Source organism: Rhopalosiphum padi, chromosome 1 (genome assembly GCF_020882245.1).
Source record: "Rhopalosiphum padi isolate XX-2018 chromosome 1, ASM2088224v1, whole genome shotgun sequence".
NCBI classification, from domain to species: Eukaryota; Metazoa; Arthropoda; class Insecta; order Hemiptera; family Aphididae; genus Rhopalosiphum; species Rhopalosiphum padi.
The window spans coordinates 12,128,783-12,147,990 of NC_083597.1; the positions used below are offsets into that span (position 1 = coordinate 12,128,783).

Consider the following 19,208-nt stretch of genomic DNA (forward strand, 5'->3'; position numbering starts at 1 on the left):
TCATATTCAATCATTTCAACCTATCGTTTTCCAGCACATACTGTAAATGCAGTAGTTAAGGTTCAGATTGTCAGTTTTTTTGCACCGATTAACACACCAGTATAGAAGTTAATAAAATCATTCGACGTCACATTGACCGATCATTTTTGTTTAGATTTACCAAAACAATCCCCATCACCTCCATACCGGCATCGACCGCAGAACATACCTACTATTAAAACACGAATTAATATTGTTCGTCATCGCACTTGACATGACTATAACACCTAACATTCTTATACGGTTTTTAAGTACCTACCTATCTAACATTTTGTATAGACCATCTAATATATATATATTGTTGTGAAATATTATAATAGGAAAGCATCTAAAGAAATGTACCTAAAGGAATACCAAAACGGCAAAATACAATTGTATTAAAAAAAAATTAGTTTTATGAATTTTATAAAAATGTAATTGTAAAATATGTATTTTAAAAGTATTCTAATTCACTCTTAAAATATGTGTTCTCTCAATAATATATAAATAAATAAAATTATTTTAAATATAGTAATACTATATAGTAGTTGTTATGCTAAATATAATACATGTATATTGTATATAATATGTATATATATTATATATATACATATTATACAATATTATAGAGTGCAAAATTAAATTTAATAGGAAAAAAATAAACGTTAGTTGTTTTTTTATTTATATCTAAGTTACGAGTTTCTGTAACTGGTCCAAAATCTTATCTAGTTCGGTGTGCAATTCGTCCATGTCCTTGTCATCAACTGGCTCTCTGGCGTAGTCTCTACTAGCGTTGAGCCACACCGACGACTGTTTGTTAACCGTAATGGAAATTTTGTCGGGAGACTTAAGGCCCCCACCACCACCACCACTTGACTGCCTGTTCAGAATATCGGATAAAACTGACGATGGCGGTTCGGACTCGGATCTGGCTGGCACGGCAACAGCCACTGCAGCATCGTTTTCTTTGTCGGTGTTTACTGGTTTTTCGATATAAGTTCCGTCCAATTCTCGGTTCTTGGCGGCGGCAATTTTCGGACCCAGCCAGTAAGAAAACTCGTTCGGTTCAGAGACCAAACCTTCTCCAGCCGTCCTCTCACCATACAACGTACTAAGTGCATCCAGACCAGAGCAGCTACGAACAGTGCGCGATGACGCCTCGGCAGAAAATATTGGACTCAGGTTGACCGCGGGGATCCCATTACCTTTACTATCGGGTCTTGACACGATGAGAGGCGTGCTTTGCATACGCTTCATCTTTCCACGTCCGAACGTACCGCTCAAATGGTTCTATAATATATATAGAATATTATTATTATTATTTATTACTCAGATATGAGTAATTTCTTTAAAACGTTTTTTCAACAGTCACCTTACATGTCTTACAAGTCACCCATAGCTACTAATTCATTCCGTTGTTATTTGTGTATCGTAAACAAATACCAAATATCATATTTAATTTTCATATTTCATAAAATTGTATTTATGTTTTTACGCTAGTAAGAAAACTGTTCATTTATAACTAGTAGACCAACCAGGATTACTCTAGTTATACAGAAGAATCTAAAATTGAAACCAGTATCGGTATATTTCCGATATATTATTTCAACAATACAAATGTTCAAACTCCAAATTTCTGTTCAATTTACACAGTAGATGCCTGCATGATTTCTCACCACTAGAAATATCAAATGAATAAACAAAATAAAATAGACAAAGCCCCTCATACTCCCCAAGTGCTCTAAAGAGTTTCCATATTCATAATATAAAACAACCAAACACCATATCCAGAATAATACAAAATCAGATTTCTTTCCTTAGTTATAATAATCAAAACGTTATATGCTGATATGGATTCTTAGCCATATTGGAATTCTCAGCAATGAGATAGTTAACATCTGCGGCAAAGGAATCATAAATTAACTTGAAACCACCTAGGCCCAAATCTGTTCTTTAACTTATATCAAGGGAGCCATACGATGGCACTACAATAGTAGCAACAACGTTGGGCATACATACCTACATACAAAACTCAATGTAATACAATTATTAATAAACCCTTGACATTGATTTAATATACTAGTATATTTAATCAATGTCCTTGGCCAACATTCTTTACCAAAAGACGTACTTCATGAGGCATAAAAATCCAGGCTTATGCTTCAACCTGTGTGGAAATTCTTATAACCGTAAAACATGTCCTACTACACAGTCGAAACTATGCAGCTACCAGAACAATCATATTACGAAACATCTTCAAGAAGAACTAGAACCCGACCAAGAAAACACCACTAAAATCATTCAATTCTTAAAAATAACTAAATTATTTAATTCTATTCAACTTATTTTTCTCTTTCATCTTATATACCTAAACATAACTATTGTAAAATTCCATTCCGTTATATTTAGTCTCATGGTGTAAACTTTTATATTATTATTGTTATTAATAACATTATTGTAAACTAATAACCTGCAGAGTAGTTGAAACTCTATAAAAATTGATACAAAAAACAAAATTAATTTTGAAAAAAAAAATTATTTTGCGTAAAAATAAATTAGTAAATTATTACGAAAAGTGCGAGAAATTTGAATACTCTAAGTACCAACTAGATGCACTTTCTTATATCAGAAAATATATTGAAACATTTTATTTACTATCAAAATTGTCTTCAAACATAAAAAACACACTATTGTAAAATCAACACATTTATTGCTCCGTTAGAAAATGCCTCTCATTCTCTCAATAATTTGTTAGTTTTAAAGTAACGCTGAAAAACATTAGTTGAATATGTAGTAGATATAATTTGTAATATAATAAATTACACTAAATTTAAGTAAAAAAACTAAACATAGATTTATTTTATATATTAAAATATTAACCACCTTTAAATGTTTTAGACGTATCAACTGTCTTTCGATTTTGCTCCGATGTTGGTCTAAAAATGCTTCGAACTGAGAGTCACCACGTTTCAACGTATTGACTTCAATCTCCAACAGTCTGAAATACATAATAAATTCATTATTTATAAGTTATACAATATAAATATGAAATTTATAATTATTATACCATATTGTACATTTACAACGAAAATAAATTGAAAAAATTTAGTTTTATAAAACTAAAATATGTATACAGACCAAAAATTGGGTCATAAATATAAAATAAATAACCTGCATGGGTACTCGTTATGTTGTGCTCATATATTTATAAGTTTCAAACATAAGTAAATAATTAGTATAATCTCAACTGTATCAAGGGTATGCATGTTTTAAATATATCTAATCATTGAGTATGTAACAGTTAATGGACGCGTTAAAGAAATATAAAATACAAATTTAATTCATCATAGGTATTTTATAATAAATTTATATAACTTTAAATTATATTATTGTTATTAGTTTATTGCGGTATAATTCAATACTGACGAGGTTTGAGTAATTAAATCTTTTGAAAATATCCCTATACATTAAACATATTATATATATAATGTGGAAAACTTTCAAGTCTTTTCGAATAATTTTTTTTGAACTACATTAATTACAATACAGTACCTAAAGTTGTTATTTGAGGTTATTAATATCCAATTTCAATATTTTTTTAAATTACTATAAGAATAGCTTTTAAAGAAAGTTGTATTACATTCAAGCTTTTTCACCGAGAAAAATCTTTTTATCAACGTCTATTAAAGGACCATCCAAGATCCAACTCAACAAATTCGCTTTGACTTAAACTATAGTACATACTAATACTAGTATAACTACTGGCTACAACGACGAAAAAAAATGATACCACTAAAATTCACATGTGACTATCCGTTCGCTAGTTCTCATGATTTTTAATATTGCACGTGCCATATATAATAAACGGAAATTACTAATTACTTATCCGTTTTGGTTTAACGTAAAATAACTGCTAATGATAAATATTTTACAAAGTATATTAAGTCTGAAATATTTTATTAAAAATAATTTATGAACATTTTTAATTTAAACAACAGTTAATCGTTTTTGAAATACTAAACAACAAAATCAATTTTGTATTCATATTAATATTTGTAATTTTATTTTTTGACCTGTAGCTAAAAATAAATGCAATGTGTTACCAGAAACCAGACTAAATATTGAAGAGTTAAGCTTTTTTAGTGCTACAAAAAAGTACCGCTGCAACCGCAGAAAATAACTTTTATAAAGTTAATATAATACATATTATGTAATATATCGTGTTTCTAAAATGGATTTTATTTTATTTTTAATAATATGGTTCCCCCATTTATTTAACAAAAAAAAAATATTAAATTTTATCATTTTAATAATCATATTAAAAAAGATATACATTTCCATGACTATTTTGTGAATAGTTATTTTATGTCTTAATACGTTTACACTGTTAAGCTTGAAACAATAATTAACCATTCACCTTTTAACTATTTTTTTCTTTAATCATAAATAGTTCAACCATTAAAATTTAAATAAAAGATCAAACAAAAATACTAGGCGGTATTTATTTTTGATAAAATATTTATATATTATGTTTCATGAGTGAATAAAACATAAAATCAATTTATAAACTCTATAAATTCGTTTTCATTAAATAAACAGTAATTTAATAAAATGCTTTAAAATTTTTTTTCATTTTTCTATACAACACTACCGGACTACCCCAGTAAGATTATTCATTGCTAACTATATTTAACTTTTGAAATATATAATAATATACGCTGTTTTCCAATTATCCTAGTTTGGTCAGCACAATCTCTATGTCCTGGCCAGTCATTAAGTTAATAGGAACCGAGTTAATATAATTTAATAATAAAAATATAAAATAATATTTTATGCTAAATTATTCAAAAATTATAAATTTAAAAATTGTACCAAAATTTTACTAATAAATAATAATGTATTCATGTTATTATTAATAAATATTTAAATAAAAAAAAGAATATACTTATTTGATATTTCCATATAAACATTATACCAATTAACTAATAAATATATTTTAAGATAATATGTACTCATAATGCTATTAAGTAATTTATTTAATAATTAGTAACATTTTTAAATTCATTTTTATCAATTAAATTGTATACCTATAGAATATAATTATACATGATAATAAATTTTGACTTCTCAAAAGTACCAACTAAATCTAATTTGCTACCACTCCCAAAGTTAAAAATTGAACAATTATTCTAATATAAATTGTAGACCCATAAAATAAAACAACACATCATTGCAAAATCATACATTTGTTGCTCTGCTCAAGATTTAAAATATTTTTGTTATATTTTCTATAAATATATAAATAAGTGTATTGATTTTAAAATTATGTTCAGCATAATCTAAATATAGACTAATAAAAAATTATGTTGTATAAACCTATATAGAAATTACCAAATGTAATAATTAAAAAATGTTAGTTAAATATTTTTATAGTTTTACACGTGCTTTTAATTTTAAATATTGAGAACTCTACCAATAAAATATTTAACAGAATTAATTTTTTTGTTGATGTATATTATTCAATTACATTATTTTTAAATATATGCAGTTTTCTATTCAATCAAAGATTTATTATTTCAAAAATTAATTTATTATTATAGATAATATTTCCGTACCTATTTTCTCTTTCTATTTGTGATATAACACTCTGCAATTCTTGACGAGGTGATTTGACAGCAATGGAATCAATTGAAATACTACTCGTTTCCTTAACACTAAAAAAAAAAAAATTGAAAAAAAGTATATTAAAAGGTACATCACGCTTGACAATAACAATTATACAAAAGTTAATCAATTTTATTTTTAATAGAAAATGTTGTATGGTATTTGGTAAAGAGAAGTTATTTATAATATAAACCAGTGACAAGAAATTATTTGGATGATGACTCTCTAAAGAGAGCTTTGTCTTTAGTTAATAGTCAAACTAGTTAAAAATTTTTTCTAATTTGAGTTTTTGTTCTGTTATATTTAACTTTCTGGAGCTTACTATATAATATTAAAATATTAAATACTGTATAATTTAATTTATAGATAATCAATGTGTTATTATATATATAAATATGTCATTATGTGTATTTCATTAATATGTACTATATTGTAAAAGCCGTATGGAGTTTAAAATTAAATAAAATTAAAATTAAATAATAAACTAAGAATGTAGTAAGCCAAGTATGATATATGAATATAGATGTTGAAAATTTTTTAAATATTATTTATTTCCATTTAGTTTATTTCTTCATTAGTATTTTATAATTAAATCTAATATATAAGCTATGTTTAATTTGTTAAATAGGTACTTGTTTTAATATAAATCCAAAGACAAATATTGGTTGAATATATTATATAACAATTATATTATGATTGATATAATAATATACACGAACCAAAACTTCTTACACATTAGTATTATATTCGCTATTTTTTTTTTCTTGTAGTAAATATTTAACAATATATTAATATATTACATACATCATAAAAGTACTTGAAAAGAGCTAAAACAAGATAATTTATATAATCTCAATTGTTTAAAAATAATCATTTAAGTAGTATAACTAAAAAATATTTAAATCATCAATGTCATAGTTTCTGTCTTTTTTTTAGTTTACTTTACTTTTATCATGATACATTTTTATTAAATTAAAAAAAAAATCAAATAATTAAATATAATCTGTACATTAAATGTATATACACAAAATAAAACAATTAAAAAATAATTTAACTGGACAATTAAATTAATTTTCATTAACACACTTATGTTATCAATTATTATTTATTACCAATGTCCTCCCCTCTTTTTTAAAGCAATAAAGACGATAAACTAAAAAAACATGCTTAAAATTGAATCAATATCTATAAACAAACCCACTAGTAAGTTTAAGTTTAAAAGTAATAGTTACCTAACTATCAAAATATTGTTTGTCAAAAACATAATAATATATTATTCAATATTAATTTAATTTCTAGTATAAAAATAAAGAACTACTTAAATATTTTTACAACATTTTTATATTATGGTAAGATATTTTTTAGACATTTATTTAAAAAAAAATACTTTATTATTTTTTTTTAATAGGATAGTGTAATATATTCACAAATAAATTTAACTTTACCTAGTAATTATAATAATGGACAAGAATGTGAAGACATCCGTCAGTATGTTTTACAGCAAAATATTTTACGAACAGTGAGTTTTACTAAAATATTCAGTCTTTATAATAATTGATTTTATTCTTACACGAATACAAATATTATTTTTTCTTTCTATTTAAATTATAATTGATATGTATTTTGTTTTATGATATCTAATACTTAACTACTGAGAATTTTTTTTCTTAGTAGTTTTTTTGATACAAATATTATACTTTAAAATTTAAAGAATTCTATAAATAATAAGCTTAATAAAAATAATTTTAAAATCATTAGCTAAAATGTAGAAACTTTAAATTTCTAAATAATTACAAGATAACTAGAGTTCAAATGCTGATTGTTTTTAAATTTAATCGATTAATTAAAAAGTTCACAAATTTAATATTTTATAAATAATGGATAACAGATTATATTATAGTTTTCTACTATTGTTTCTACATCAATATAATATACGAGATAACTATAATTATTTAAATAATTCTTTAATTATTACTAATTGACTTATATTTATTTAGAATACTGTAATTATTTTGAATATATATTAATATATTATATTATAAATGTTAAACATTTTTAAATTACAAATACTCTAATTTTAAAACAATTACAGGATGTATACCAATTAAGAACAATGTTTTTTTATGTATATATATATATATATATATATATATATTTATGTTGTAGCTATTTTGTTGATCTTTCATAAATATTATTGTATATTTTATGAAATGGAAATGGCTTTTTCATAGTTTGATATTGGGTAAATTTTTCACAATGATCTTTCACTTTGTGAAATTATTACAATTATTATCATGATTTAACTTAAGTATAATTAAATATTCTGGGAAATATTCTTTATTATTATTTAATTATGTAATATTTAAAATCATACCTAATTTTAAACATCCATAAATTATAGGTGTATATGTATGAAAATTAAAGATATGTTGTAATTAGTAATATTTAATATTCTAATATTTATAAATAATTAAGTCAAATTAATTAATCATAAAAAAAATTATTTATTATAAAATAAAAAAAGTAGTTAATATATTATAATAGCCTATAATGAAATTACTAATTTTTAATTATTTAATACATATTAGGCAAGACTATGAGCACTGGTAAAGCCGGTGTTTTATATCATGATATACCTTTATAACAAACATATGTCAATCTAAACAATAATATGCATGTCACAAAATATGTTAATTTCCTGATATCACTTTGTACAATTTCATTTTTTACAATACATTTTATTATTTTTGCTTATCTAAAATAAAATTTGTTGTGACATACTGCATATTTCCAGAATTGGACTATGTGAGAATGAAAAATGTGTTAATGTAGAATATAACATGATAATTGTGCATTTTAAATATGACGTTTATCAAAACCAATAGAATTTACAGATTTTAGATACTCAGATAATAAAACTAATGTGTATCAAGTCATGGGTTTCAGTTCATATAAATGCTTTTAACACTAAACAATGGGCATGTATATAAGTTAATAGGAAATATAACAGCCATTGTCATAACTTGGTGTTCAAATTAAATAAATAAAAATTGAATTAAAATATAATATACATATATAAACTTCGTTTTTCCCTTTTTTAAATAAAATATATTTACATTTTTACATTATTAGATTATTAAACTTAATAGAAAAATGTTAAATATGATTATGTATAAGTTAGCTGATGTACAAAATCTTGAATAGTATTAAAATAGGTATTTTGATTTTAAAAATAATTAATAGCTGTCTATTATGTAAATAAATAATAATTATAATAATTAAATGCAATAATTAATTGTCTTTTTCATAAAGTCAATGACCACATTATAAAAAAACAATTGCATGAAGTAAAATTGAAATTATCATTTTTGTAATTTACAAAGTGTGAAAGATACATTTCATGATATGAAAATTACTCTTTAAGAAAATATAAATTGCATGATTGCATGAAGTTACTAGGACATATTAATATATATTATTTATGAATAATAATCTATTTAGTATAATATAGTCTTTGTATAAAATGTTAATGATTATTTTTAAATTTTTTTAGACTATTTTTAGATAATTATAATTACAAATGACCGTATATTCAAATATACCTTGTAAAAATTGAAGTTAAGACTAAATAGTGATATAGAACTAAAAAATTAATTTTAAAATGTCTTAATGGTAATGCAATAGTTCAATAAAATAATGCAGCATACTAGTTTATGTAAAAACAATTTTTTTTAAAAAACTATGTTTAACCAAGTTTACAATTTTGATTTTTAAGTTTATGAATTTCAAAAGATATTAACTTTTTAAGGTAATAATAAAACATATTAGTTAATAATAATATATCTAAACAAAATTAATTGTGACAGTGATCTAATTTTTAAACATAGAACATGATTATTTTCACAAACTAGTATTTCGGTTATTTATTTTAAATTCTTAACATTAATAATACATCAATGGATTTATTTGTGGTAATAAATTAAATAAATGTTTTTAAAAATTATCAATTTTTAACTATAGATGTTATTTTTATAAACTTAAATTATTAAATAATCATATTTGTTGTCTAACATTAAAATAAAATAATTTTAACTAATTCATCAGAAATAATTAAAAATTGTTTAATAAAATTGTTATATAAAATAGAAGAAAAATATTGAATAAAGCAAAATATCTAAACTAACATTAAATAACTGAAAACTTGTTCATAAAATATTATTTTGTTTATAGAAAACATTTAAAAAAATTTGTTCATCAAAATTAATTTTACTTAATTAATTATATGATTTTGAATATTAAATAACCATAACTAATCATGGAATTTACATTTTTAGCCTAACAACAGAATTACAATAGATTACTCACAAGATGATTATAGAAATATGATTATTACAAAACCAACTATTTCAAGAAAAAAAAAATCAAAAGAGGAAAAAAAGTCTCAAAATGTATCAAAAATACTTTGAAAATACTTATAGAAATATAATAAACACATGTAATATTACCATGTATATTAAATATATATAGACCAATTTCTATGTTTTTGGCAATGAAAAGTTGTATAGTAATTGTATCACAAGAATTATGCATCATATGATATCAATAATAATTAAATTTTTCTTTTAAAAAGTGAATACAATAAATAAGATCAGATATCACATAATAATTTGTTAAATATAATAAAATATATGAAGTATATTTACTTTTGTTTTATTTCAATGACATCAATAGGCATCTCAACAGGAAGATATCGAATTTTAGATGTTAAACCAAAAATTCTTCCTAAATAGGATTTTAAATATTGTGTGTATAACTGTTGAGGTGTTTCCTAAAAATTACAATAAGAATAAACATTAAAATTGTATTGACAAGGTTTCTTTTAGAGAATAATAAATAAAATATTATCTAATATACCAACCATCCAACAATATTCTTGCATAGCATGTTTTAATTTATGTTTTTTATTAGTGGCACCAATCAAGAAACAGTTTTGACACTGATTATAATTTACACATTTTAAACAAAAATAGCGTAATCCTATCACAGGTAATTTGCAAACTTTACAGTTCACTTCATGATTGACTGAAAAAAATAATAGTTTTTATTATGAGTGTCAGAGCTAACATATTTTAGTACAAAAAGCTTGTCATACAATAAAAACTTTCACGCCTCATGAAATAGTCAGATTTTGATTATTTTTTTTTTTTTAAATAAATACTTTGTGCTGGTTGAATTCAGCGCCGGATTGGCAAGGTATCAGCCTACCGAATTTGATTACAGCTACAACTACTACACAGTTTATATAATTCTAATCAATTATATTTTCTACCAATGTTAGTACTAATTTATCACCATAATAAAAGAAAAAAAAATACGACCAAACACTCAAAACCATTCCATATTTTAAGTGGCCCATCGAATTTTCTTTGGTAGCTCACCAAGCCAATCAGGCCCTAATTGGATTAAACTCTAATTTAAAAATAAATAATAATATCAATATAATACAAATGTTTGTGGTTTTTAATTTGTTGGTTTGTATTATACTATAGCTTTTTAAAGTTAACTAAGAATTTAATCTACTGAAATCTAAATAAAGTTTTCTTTTTTTTTTTAAATAAAAAAATCCAACTAATCTGAGGTATGCTTGCTTTTTCAGTAAATTAATTTTTGATTATTAAAATGGATTGATTATATTTTTCATGTATAGCTAAATGAAACTAAAGTTACTCGAATTTTAACACTTTAATAAATAGTCAGCTCATATAAATTTAAAAAAATAACATATCCAAATTTGTTGTCTTTATTGTATAAAAGCATAATTCATACTAAAATTTACAATCAGCAATTTTAATATTATGTTTTTAGCTTACATATTAGAGTATGATAAATATTAAACTTAATGGTAACATCTACCTAAGTCAGAGGGTTTCCACGCTACAAAATTTACTTATTGTGTATAGTAATATTACAGATAGTAAATATACTTGGATTTAAAAAAAAAAAAAAAAAGTAACATAGTTATTTTTGTTATTTTGCCAGTTTCTTACAATAGTTTAATTTTCAAGTTAATTATGAACATATTTATATATTAATATTTCGCATACTCGTAACTGACCAATAAAAATTAAAATATCAAAAAAAATAACCAATGATACAACACAGATAATGGTTTTAGCTTATAATTAGATAATGGGTCAATTCACTAATATTTTAGCTTATAAAATAAAATTTAAACTGCTGATTGAAAATGTGGTATACTTCATGTTTATAAGGCAAAAACAACATATGCGGTTGTGATATCCTCTTGATAATAAATATAATTAGTTTATTTAAACATATTATATTTATCAGTAAATCTATGATTATAAGCATGAATAATAATATAATAATCAGGTATAATATTTTATTATCTATTAATATTATAATAACACACTTCAAATTGTATGTTATTATAATATAATATAATCATATGTTTAGAACTATTATGCAGATCTTGGCTAAGAGTCTAACTTATATTAGACCTAAAAATGAAAGTATTTTTAATTAAAATATCACTCTCATAATTTAATCTTTTAACCTTACCATTTTCTGCCATTTTTATTCTATATAATATTTGTAACCATTCTAATACTGGTGGCTCAGTCATAAACCATTGCATGAATTCAGCTTCGGTCATATAATTTGGGTTTTTTAACTAAAAAAATTAAGCAATTATATATTATACATATTTATTCTGTTACTACTTACTTACATTTTGGAAGCAATTATCAATTATATTATTAATTGAAGAGGACTCAAACACATTTTTTTCTGATAAAAAGTTTAGTAATAAACTGAGATCCCTTAAAAAATTTCTAAAACACTCTTTTGTTAATCCAAGTTCATTTTTAAGACAATTTAACTGGAACATATAACCCAATCGTACACGAAGTCTATCACATGATAAACAAGCTATGACAGTTAGTGCAGATCTTAAATTTATTTGTTTATTTGTATACCTGAAAAAATATTTTAAACAACATAATTAATAACTGTTAAACTATTACATTTAAAATTAAGCAATGCAATGTATAGAAGTAGGATCATTTAGAATACATAGGTAATAAAGAGGAATGACTATCATACAATATACAAAGCAAGCAATGTATTAAGTTTATATTATATTCACTACATACAATAATTAAATATCAAACATAACTTAATTAATAATAAAATGTATAAATACAAAAATATTTAAATATTTTTTTTTCAACTCACTTTGAAAATATTTGACCCAATAACTGAACTAAAACATTAGATACTATTTCTCCATCAAAGGTTAAATCTGAGTACTCTTTTTGGACTGCGAAATAGATATCAGATACAATATCATCTAACACAACCTTATCGATCAGATTCAGGTTTTTTCCTTTATGTTGTTCATAAACACCATTTATGATGTACAATGACACTTTATCCACTAAAATACAGAGAAAAATGATTAAAAATGTATGTTTGCATTAAGAATTTTAATTTAATAGATAAGAGAGTAATAAATTAGTAAAATTCAATAAAATCAATGATTAACTACAGAACACAATATTTTGAAAAGTAGGTACAAAAATGAAAAGCTGAAGTTAAGATAAACCATAGTTAAATTTGTACCAAAAAAAAATAAAATAACAATTTAAGCTATATCACATTTTTACATAAGAGTTATAAGTGTTTAAGCTGTTTAAGGTATTTAATTTTGAATGAGAAAATATATTTTGGTAATTTTATAATAGGTATACCCAGATAATAATATACTCTAAACTTACTCTTAACTATTTTAAACTATTTCTACTCTTATTATTCTTTTAATTATCAAATAATTTAAATTTAATAAAACACAAGTTTTAATTTTAAATTAATAAGTTTTAAAAATTAATTTAATACCTAATGTATTACGTTAATGCATACATATTTGAAAACAATAAGTTACCTATCTCATCAATATGTTAAAAATGTAAGGTCATTTGAAATCCATAAATAGCTTTAATATCATATTCAAACTATTGAATGACTTTTATCACTAAAAATGATCATGCATTATTACCTATACCAGGGGTCACTGCATAAGGATGCGGACCGCAAACACTTTTTTTACGGACCCTTGTCCGCAAAGCAGATTTTAAAATTGTTAAAATATAAATAAGTACAAATTATAAGTGTGTCATATAAAATTTATATTACGACAAAAATTAAATTAATCTGTATTAAACAAATGTAGAAATCAATCAATATAAATACTAATTTTTTAAAAAATGTATTTATTAACGTGTGTAAATTATTAAGACTTTTATAGGAACCGCGGCCAGTATGATAAGGTTTCAAAACGGACCTCTGTAGAAATTAGTTGTGGTGACTCCTGGCCTATACTATAAGTAACAAAAAAATGTATTTTAATAGTTGGATTATAAATTTCTATGATTTGTAAATCTCAATGAAATTATTGATTGTTGTAATATTATAAACATGAAAAAAATACTTTACATCAATGTTTTTTTTTTTTTTAAATTAAACTATATTAATATTTAAATAGTATTTATTTTCAAGGAAAAATTTTAATTTGTTAATGTAATCTTGTATTCTTGTACTTTGCATTCAATGAATTACACATTTGCAATATGACAGGTAAAAGGTATTAACAAAATGTATTAATAGAAACAAAGGTACATAATTATCAAGAATACTCTTCTCTACATATTGATACATATTATATGATCAAAATTTTCTTCTTGAAAATCTTTCTGAACAATTATTTTGCAAAATATATTTTTGAAACAATTATTTATTATTAGAACATAAAGTATTTCTAAAATGTTAGCACTGGTTTTTTTATCACTATATAATGATAAAAATGATAACGTTTTGACATCAAAGCAAAACACTAAAAGTAAATACTAAAATAAATTTGAATTTTTTTTTAATTACATTCCAGTTATAAAATAAATAATTTTCAATACATTTATAAACATGTCTCAAGTGGTCACTACAACCAACCTGCCAATGTATTCAATTCAAACATTCCTCAAGAACTATATACTAGTGGCTGGTGGTGGTGGTTCTAGCAAAACTGGTATAGCTAATGGATTTGAAGTATTCAAGTTAAATAGAGATGGTAAAACTATATCAATGACAAAAGTAATTCGCCATGATAGCGGTCCAAATGTAATTATGAATTGTTGTACACATATTAATGGTAATACAGTTTATATTGCAGCAAATGAGAATGATAGTTGTCGACAATATATGGCTGATATAATAATAGAACCAACATTTCATAATGGTAAAGCAGGAAAAGAAATTAACTTTGAAATAAAAACAGGAGAATCAGTACTAACAGACTTCAACGAAGATGAACCTTTACAAAGAATTGTGAAAATTAATAATGATGGAAACTTTATGGTAACTGGAGGTACTGATGGATGCATTCGTCTTTGGAACTTTCCAATAGTTAAATCAAAAGATATTAAACCATTAAAAACATACAAATGCCATACTAAAGAAATTGATGACATAGATATAAGTCCAGATGGTAAATTCATAGTAAGTGTAGCAAAAGATGGAAAAGCTTATCATTGGAATACTGTTACAAATGTACAATCAACTCTTATTCATCCAGATTCAAATAATGATAAACAAATTTTCAAAAGATGTAAATTTGGTGTAATTGGAAATAAACCTATTTATAATATATACACAATTGCAAATGGTCCTAAACAAAAATCATACTTACAAAGATGGTCAGAAAATAATAAAATAATTTATGAGTTATTGTTTTCTGAGCCTACATCAGCATTAGCAGTGCGTACAGATGGGTTATATATTGCTGTGGGTACAATGTATTCGGGAAGTGTTAGTATACATGAAGCAAGTAACTTAAAAATGATTTATAATGTTAAACAAGTTCATGCTATGTTTGTTACCGGATTAGAATTTTTGAATAAAGATTTAATGCCAGATATGAAAACGGCAGTATTATCAATATCAGTAGACAACCGTGTGTGTCTTCATAGTATACCATCGATACAATTAATCCCATATTGGAAAATGTTCATCATAATACACTTCATCCTACTGCTATTTTATTTTATTATTTTTATCTTGTAAATAAAAATGTATTACTTAGATATATATTTGTTATGATTAAAAATCTTTAAAAATTATGCTCATACTGTTAACTAGATATTTTATAATATTTTTAATTAAATTTAAATAGTGTAAAAATAGTTATGGTTAATTTTTAAATGAATGATTTGTGCATATTTCATTAATTCATAAATATGTCTACCTGTATCTTCCTGTATTATATGAACAAAGTCAATTTTTGACCAAATTGAGCTTACAATATATGTGGTAAGACTTATATTTACCTTGTTTTATAAATTACCTACCCCAAAAATAACTTTTATACTTGTATACCTAATAATCCCTTAATACATTATAAACAACAAATGGCAATTTAATGTTATTAATAATCATTGGCCAATCATACATTGTATTATTTTAATTAAAAAAAAAAAAGTTATTTTCAATTTTTAGGCACCTATTAATTTATTAATTAATATTAATTTATTGAGCTACATTTTTTATAGGATAATAATTTTAATCTAGTATTAAACTTGGGATTTTTTTAAATACATGTCATATCACCAAAGAATTAAATTAAATTGTATAAAGGTTTAAAACTATTTTTGGCAATAAACAATAATTAGGTAACTTATGAAGACTTAAAAAATCATGCTGAAAAATATGTTACTAATATAATATATGAATAAGTGTAAGAAAATATAAGGTAAATGCCTAATTTGAGTTAGTTACCTACTTACATATTCCAAGTATGTTATTTTAAATTTAAAACAATTACCTACAAAAATTATAATTGTAAATAAAAGGTTTTCTGAATATTGTATTAAATACAGATAAATTTATTTTATTTTAGACATTTAATATGAACAAACATGAACACAATTTAGTTATTACATGTTAAGTAATTTTTAATAAATAGATAAGTCCCTACAAAAAATTATTATACTTTGAAACAAGTAATACTATAGGTAATATATTTATAGAAAACAAGAAATTATGTAGGTACCTAAAGTTTCTACTGTATCTTTCATATGGAACCATCTGAAAAACATAATATAATGGGCAAAGTTATAATAATATATGTACATAATACAAATTTATTTGGAAATCATTAATAACTTTATAGGTGTTCAGTATTATTAAAAAAATATAACTACTTTTCAATTAGTACTGTTGAATAAATTATTCACAAGTTAAATAAAATCATAGACTAAGACCTAAGCGAGGATATATGACGTATATACATCATATTATATCTTAGTCTGTGGATACATCACATCACTAATATATATTATAATTAAGTATAAAAAAAAATGTATACTTACAGCAAGTATATTTTTGCAAGACGGTCAATTTCAGAGCAATGCGATATGGCATGTACTTAATGTTGTTGTGACCATTTAAAGACTCAGACATGCGATCATACACATCTGACGCAGTCGTTATTATTCTAGTCATTGTGTATACCTACAAAGCAAACCAAAAAAAAAAATTAAAGCCACTGGACAACTAACCAATATGTGCGTGGCCATTACTCCGAGGACGAGTATGACAATAAACGTTATGAAAAACTTACCGGTTCGCGATCGTCGCGCGTCGACTGGATCAATAACAGTAATCAAAGTTCAATCGGAAGTAACTTTTGATAAATTCGCCCACGTCCGGTAGGTTCGACATCTACGTGTGGGTATTGCAATAATTTACAACAACGAAGACGAGGACACCTTCAGACATGGAAAAACAATATTTAAATATCCGTACGATTGACGAATACTAAGTAGTAACTAGTAAATACTATCGGACAACCGGCTATATGCTATATCAATATATTATTACGACATCCTTTCCTTATACGGTAATATTCCAATTTACAATTTTTAACGGTTACAGACGACTGATAAGAACGATAATGTTTGAAATTTTAACCACATTATTATTATTATTATTGCTGTGAAACTGCACTTGTCACGATAGGCTCCATAAACCACCTGCGTCTGTCATGGACGTGAAAAATTAAAACAATGGTATGTTTGACTCCGCTAGAGGTCACTACCAGAATACTATTTTTTTTCTTACTACTCACGATTTGGCATTTGCACTAGGCACTATATTCATTTCCACATCGGCGTAACTAGGAGGGGGTCTAGGGGGAGCTTAGCGCCCCTGTATTTGTATTTAGCCCTATAAGGTTTTACTTTTTACCCTCAATTAGCCATCAAATTATTTTTAACTTTGGTTTTCTAGGACTCTAGCCTCTGTAACTATAAAATCCTAGTTACGCCCATGCATTTCCACCTATTTTCCCCTATCGCATGAAAACTATAGGTATTTCAAGAAAGTATAAATAACGCATGATTAGATAGTTACCGGTTTATTTTTTTTTGTTACGATTATGGGATTGAAGATGTCAGATAGTATAGATAGATAATATGATCTGATAAATAATAATATATACCTACCTACCTAAATACCTAATATATATACATACCTATGTGTTATATTTAATATTTATAAATCCATTTTTGGTAGATTATTTGTTTACATTGCACATTTTTAATTGAATGGTTTTCACATCCTTATGAACGGAAAAGATAATTATATATATACTCAGTGTTGGGTAGTAACGTTAAAGTAACGCAAATTACAAATTACTATAACAAAATTATTTTTTCAGTAACGCAGCAGTAGTTTCATTACATTTTACTTAAAGTAAAGCAGTTGTAACGAAATTTCTTTTTGAAAGTAATCTCTATGAAGTAATACACTATGACGTTATTTTCCACGTTATTAAAATAATAGTTTTGAATGTTTTAATGTTTTGTATTTACAAAAAAAAGCCAATGCATCGCGATGGGATATTCTATAAAAATTAAAAATCAATTATATTTATTTCGATTCCGATAACAATTAACAATATTGTAGAACATTCCAGGAATTTTGTTTTTTTTATTAGCAGAAAGGAGTTTGATTTAAAAATAGAAGTTAATTAAAATGAATTATGATTGTCTTTGATTGTAAAATGTAAATATACTAATAATTAATAATAGAATATGGAAAGGTAAAAAAATGGTAACTGTTAACAATGATAATAATGAAAAAAAAGTAACGTTATTTGTAATGCCCTACTTTATTAATTAAAAAGTAATGTAACGCGAAAAAATAATAATAGGTAACGCAAATGTAATTTAAATAAAAATATTTGAAGTAGCGAATAACGTAATTTTATTACTTTTTAAAAGTAACTTACCCAACATTAACATACCTACAAAGCCGTAGCTAGGGCTTGGCACGACTGGCTCAGACCGAGGGCGCAGCAAAAAAAGCAGTGCTAAAACAAAATCATAATCAATTTTAACAATATACGTTTTATTTATAATATTATGTGAAAAAAATGTATAATATATATATCAATT

At 24.0% G+C, this 19,208-nt stretch overlaps 2 protein-coding genes and 1 long non-coding RNA gene across 3 annotated transcripts; 2 read left to right on the forward strand and 1 right to left on the reverse strand.

Annotated features, from left to right (window-relative positions):
- Window positions 1-614: 614 nt before the first annotated feature.
- On the reverse strand, window positions 615-17,785 carry LOC132923386 (utrophin-like). Its single transcript, XM_060987363.1, has 10 exons — window positions 17,372-17,785; window positions 17,121-17,262; window positions 12,940-13,141; window positions 12,434-12,680; window positions 12,265-12,376; window positions 10,601-10,764; window positions 10,386-10,510; window positions 5,634-5,732; window positions 2,902-3,016; window positions 615-1,308 (listed from the first exon to the last, which is right to left on the reverse strand). The coding sequence occupies exons 2-10, from the start codon at window positions 17,251-17,253 to the stop codon at window positions 706-708; spliced, it is 1,800 nt and encodes a 599-aa protein (XP_060843346.1). The 5' UTR covers window positions 17,254-17,262; window positions 17,372-17,785; the 3' UTR covers window positions 615-705.
- On the forward strand, window positions 6,892-10,380 carry LOC132923410 (uncharacterized). The gene is made up of 3 exons (XR_009661171.1): window positions 6,892-7,031; window positions 7,091-7,201; window positions 10,017-10,380. It is a non-coding gene; the product is annotated as an uncharacterized LOC132923410 (long non-coding RNA).
- Window positions 14,552-16,074, forward strand: LOC132923402 (prolactin regulatory element-binding protein). The gene has a single exon (XM_060987385.1). It carries the CDS (start codon window positions 14,680-14,682, stop codon window positions 15,814-15,816), a length of 1,137 nt encoding a protein of 378 aa, XP_060843368.1. The 5' UTR covers window positions 14,552-14,679; the 3' UTR covers window positions 15,817-16,074.
- Window positions 17,786-19,208: the final 1,423 nt, after the last annotated feature.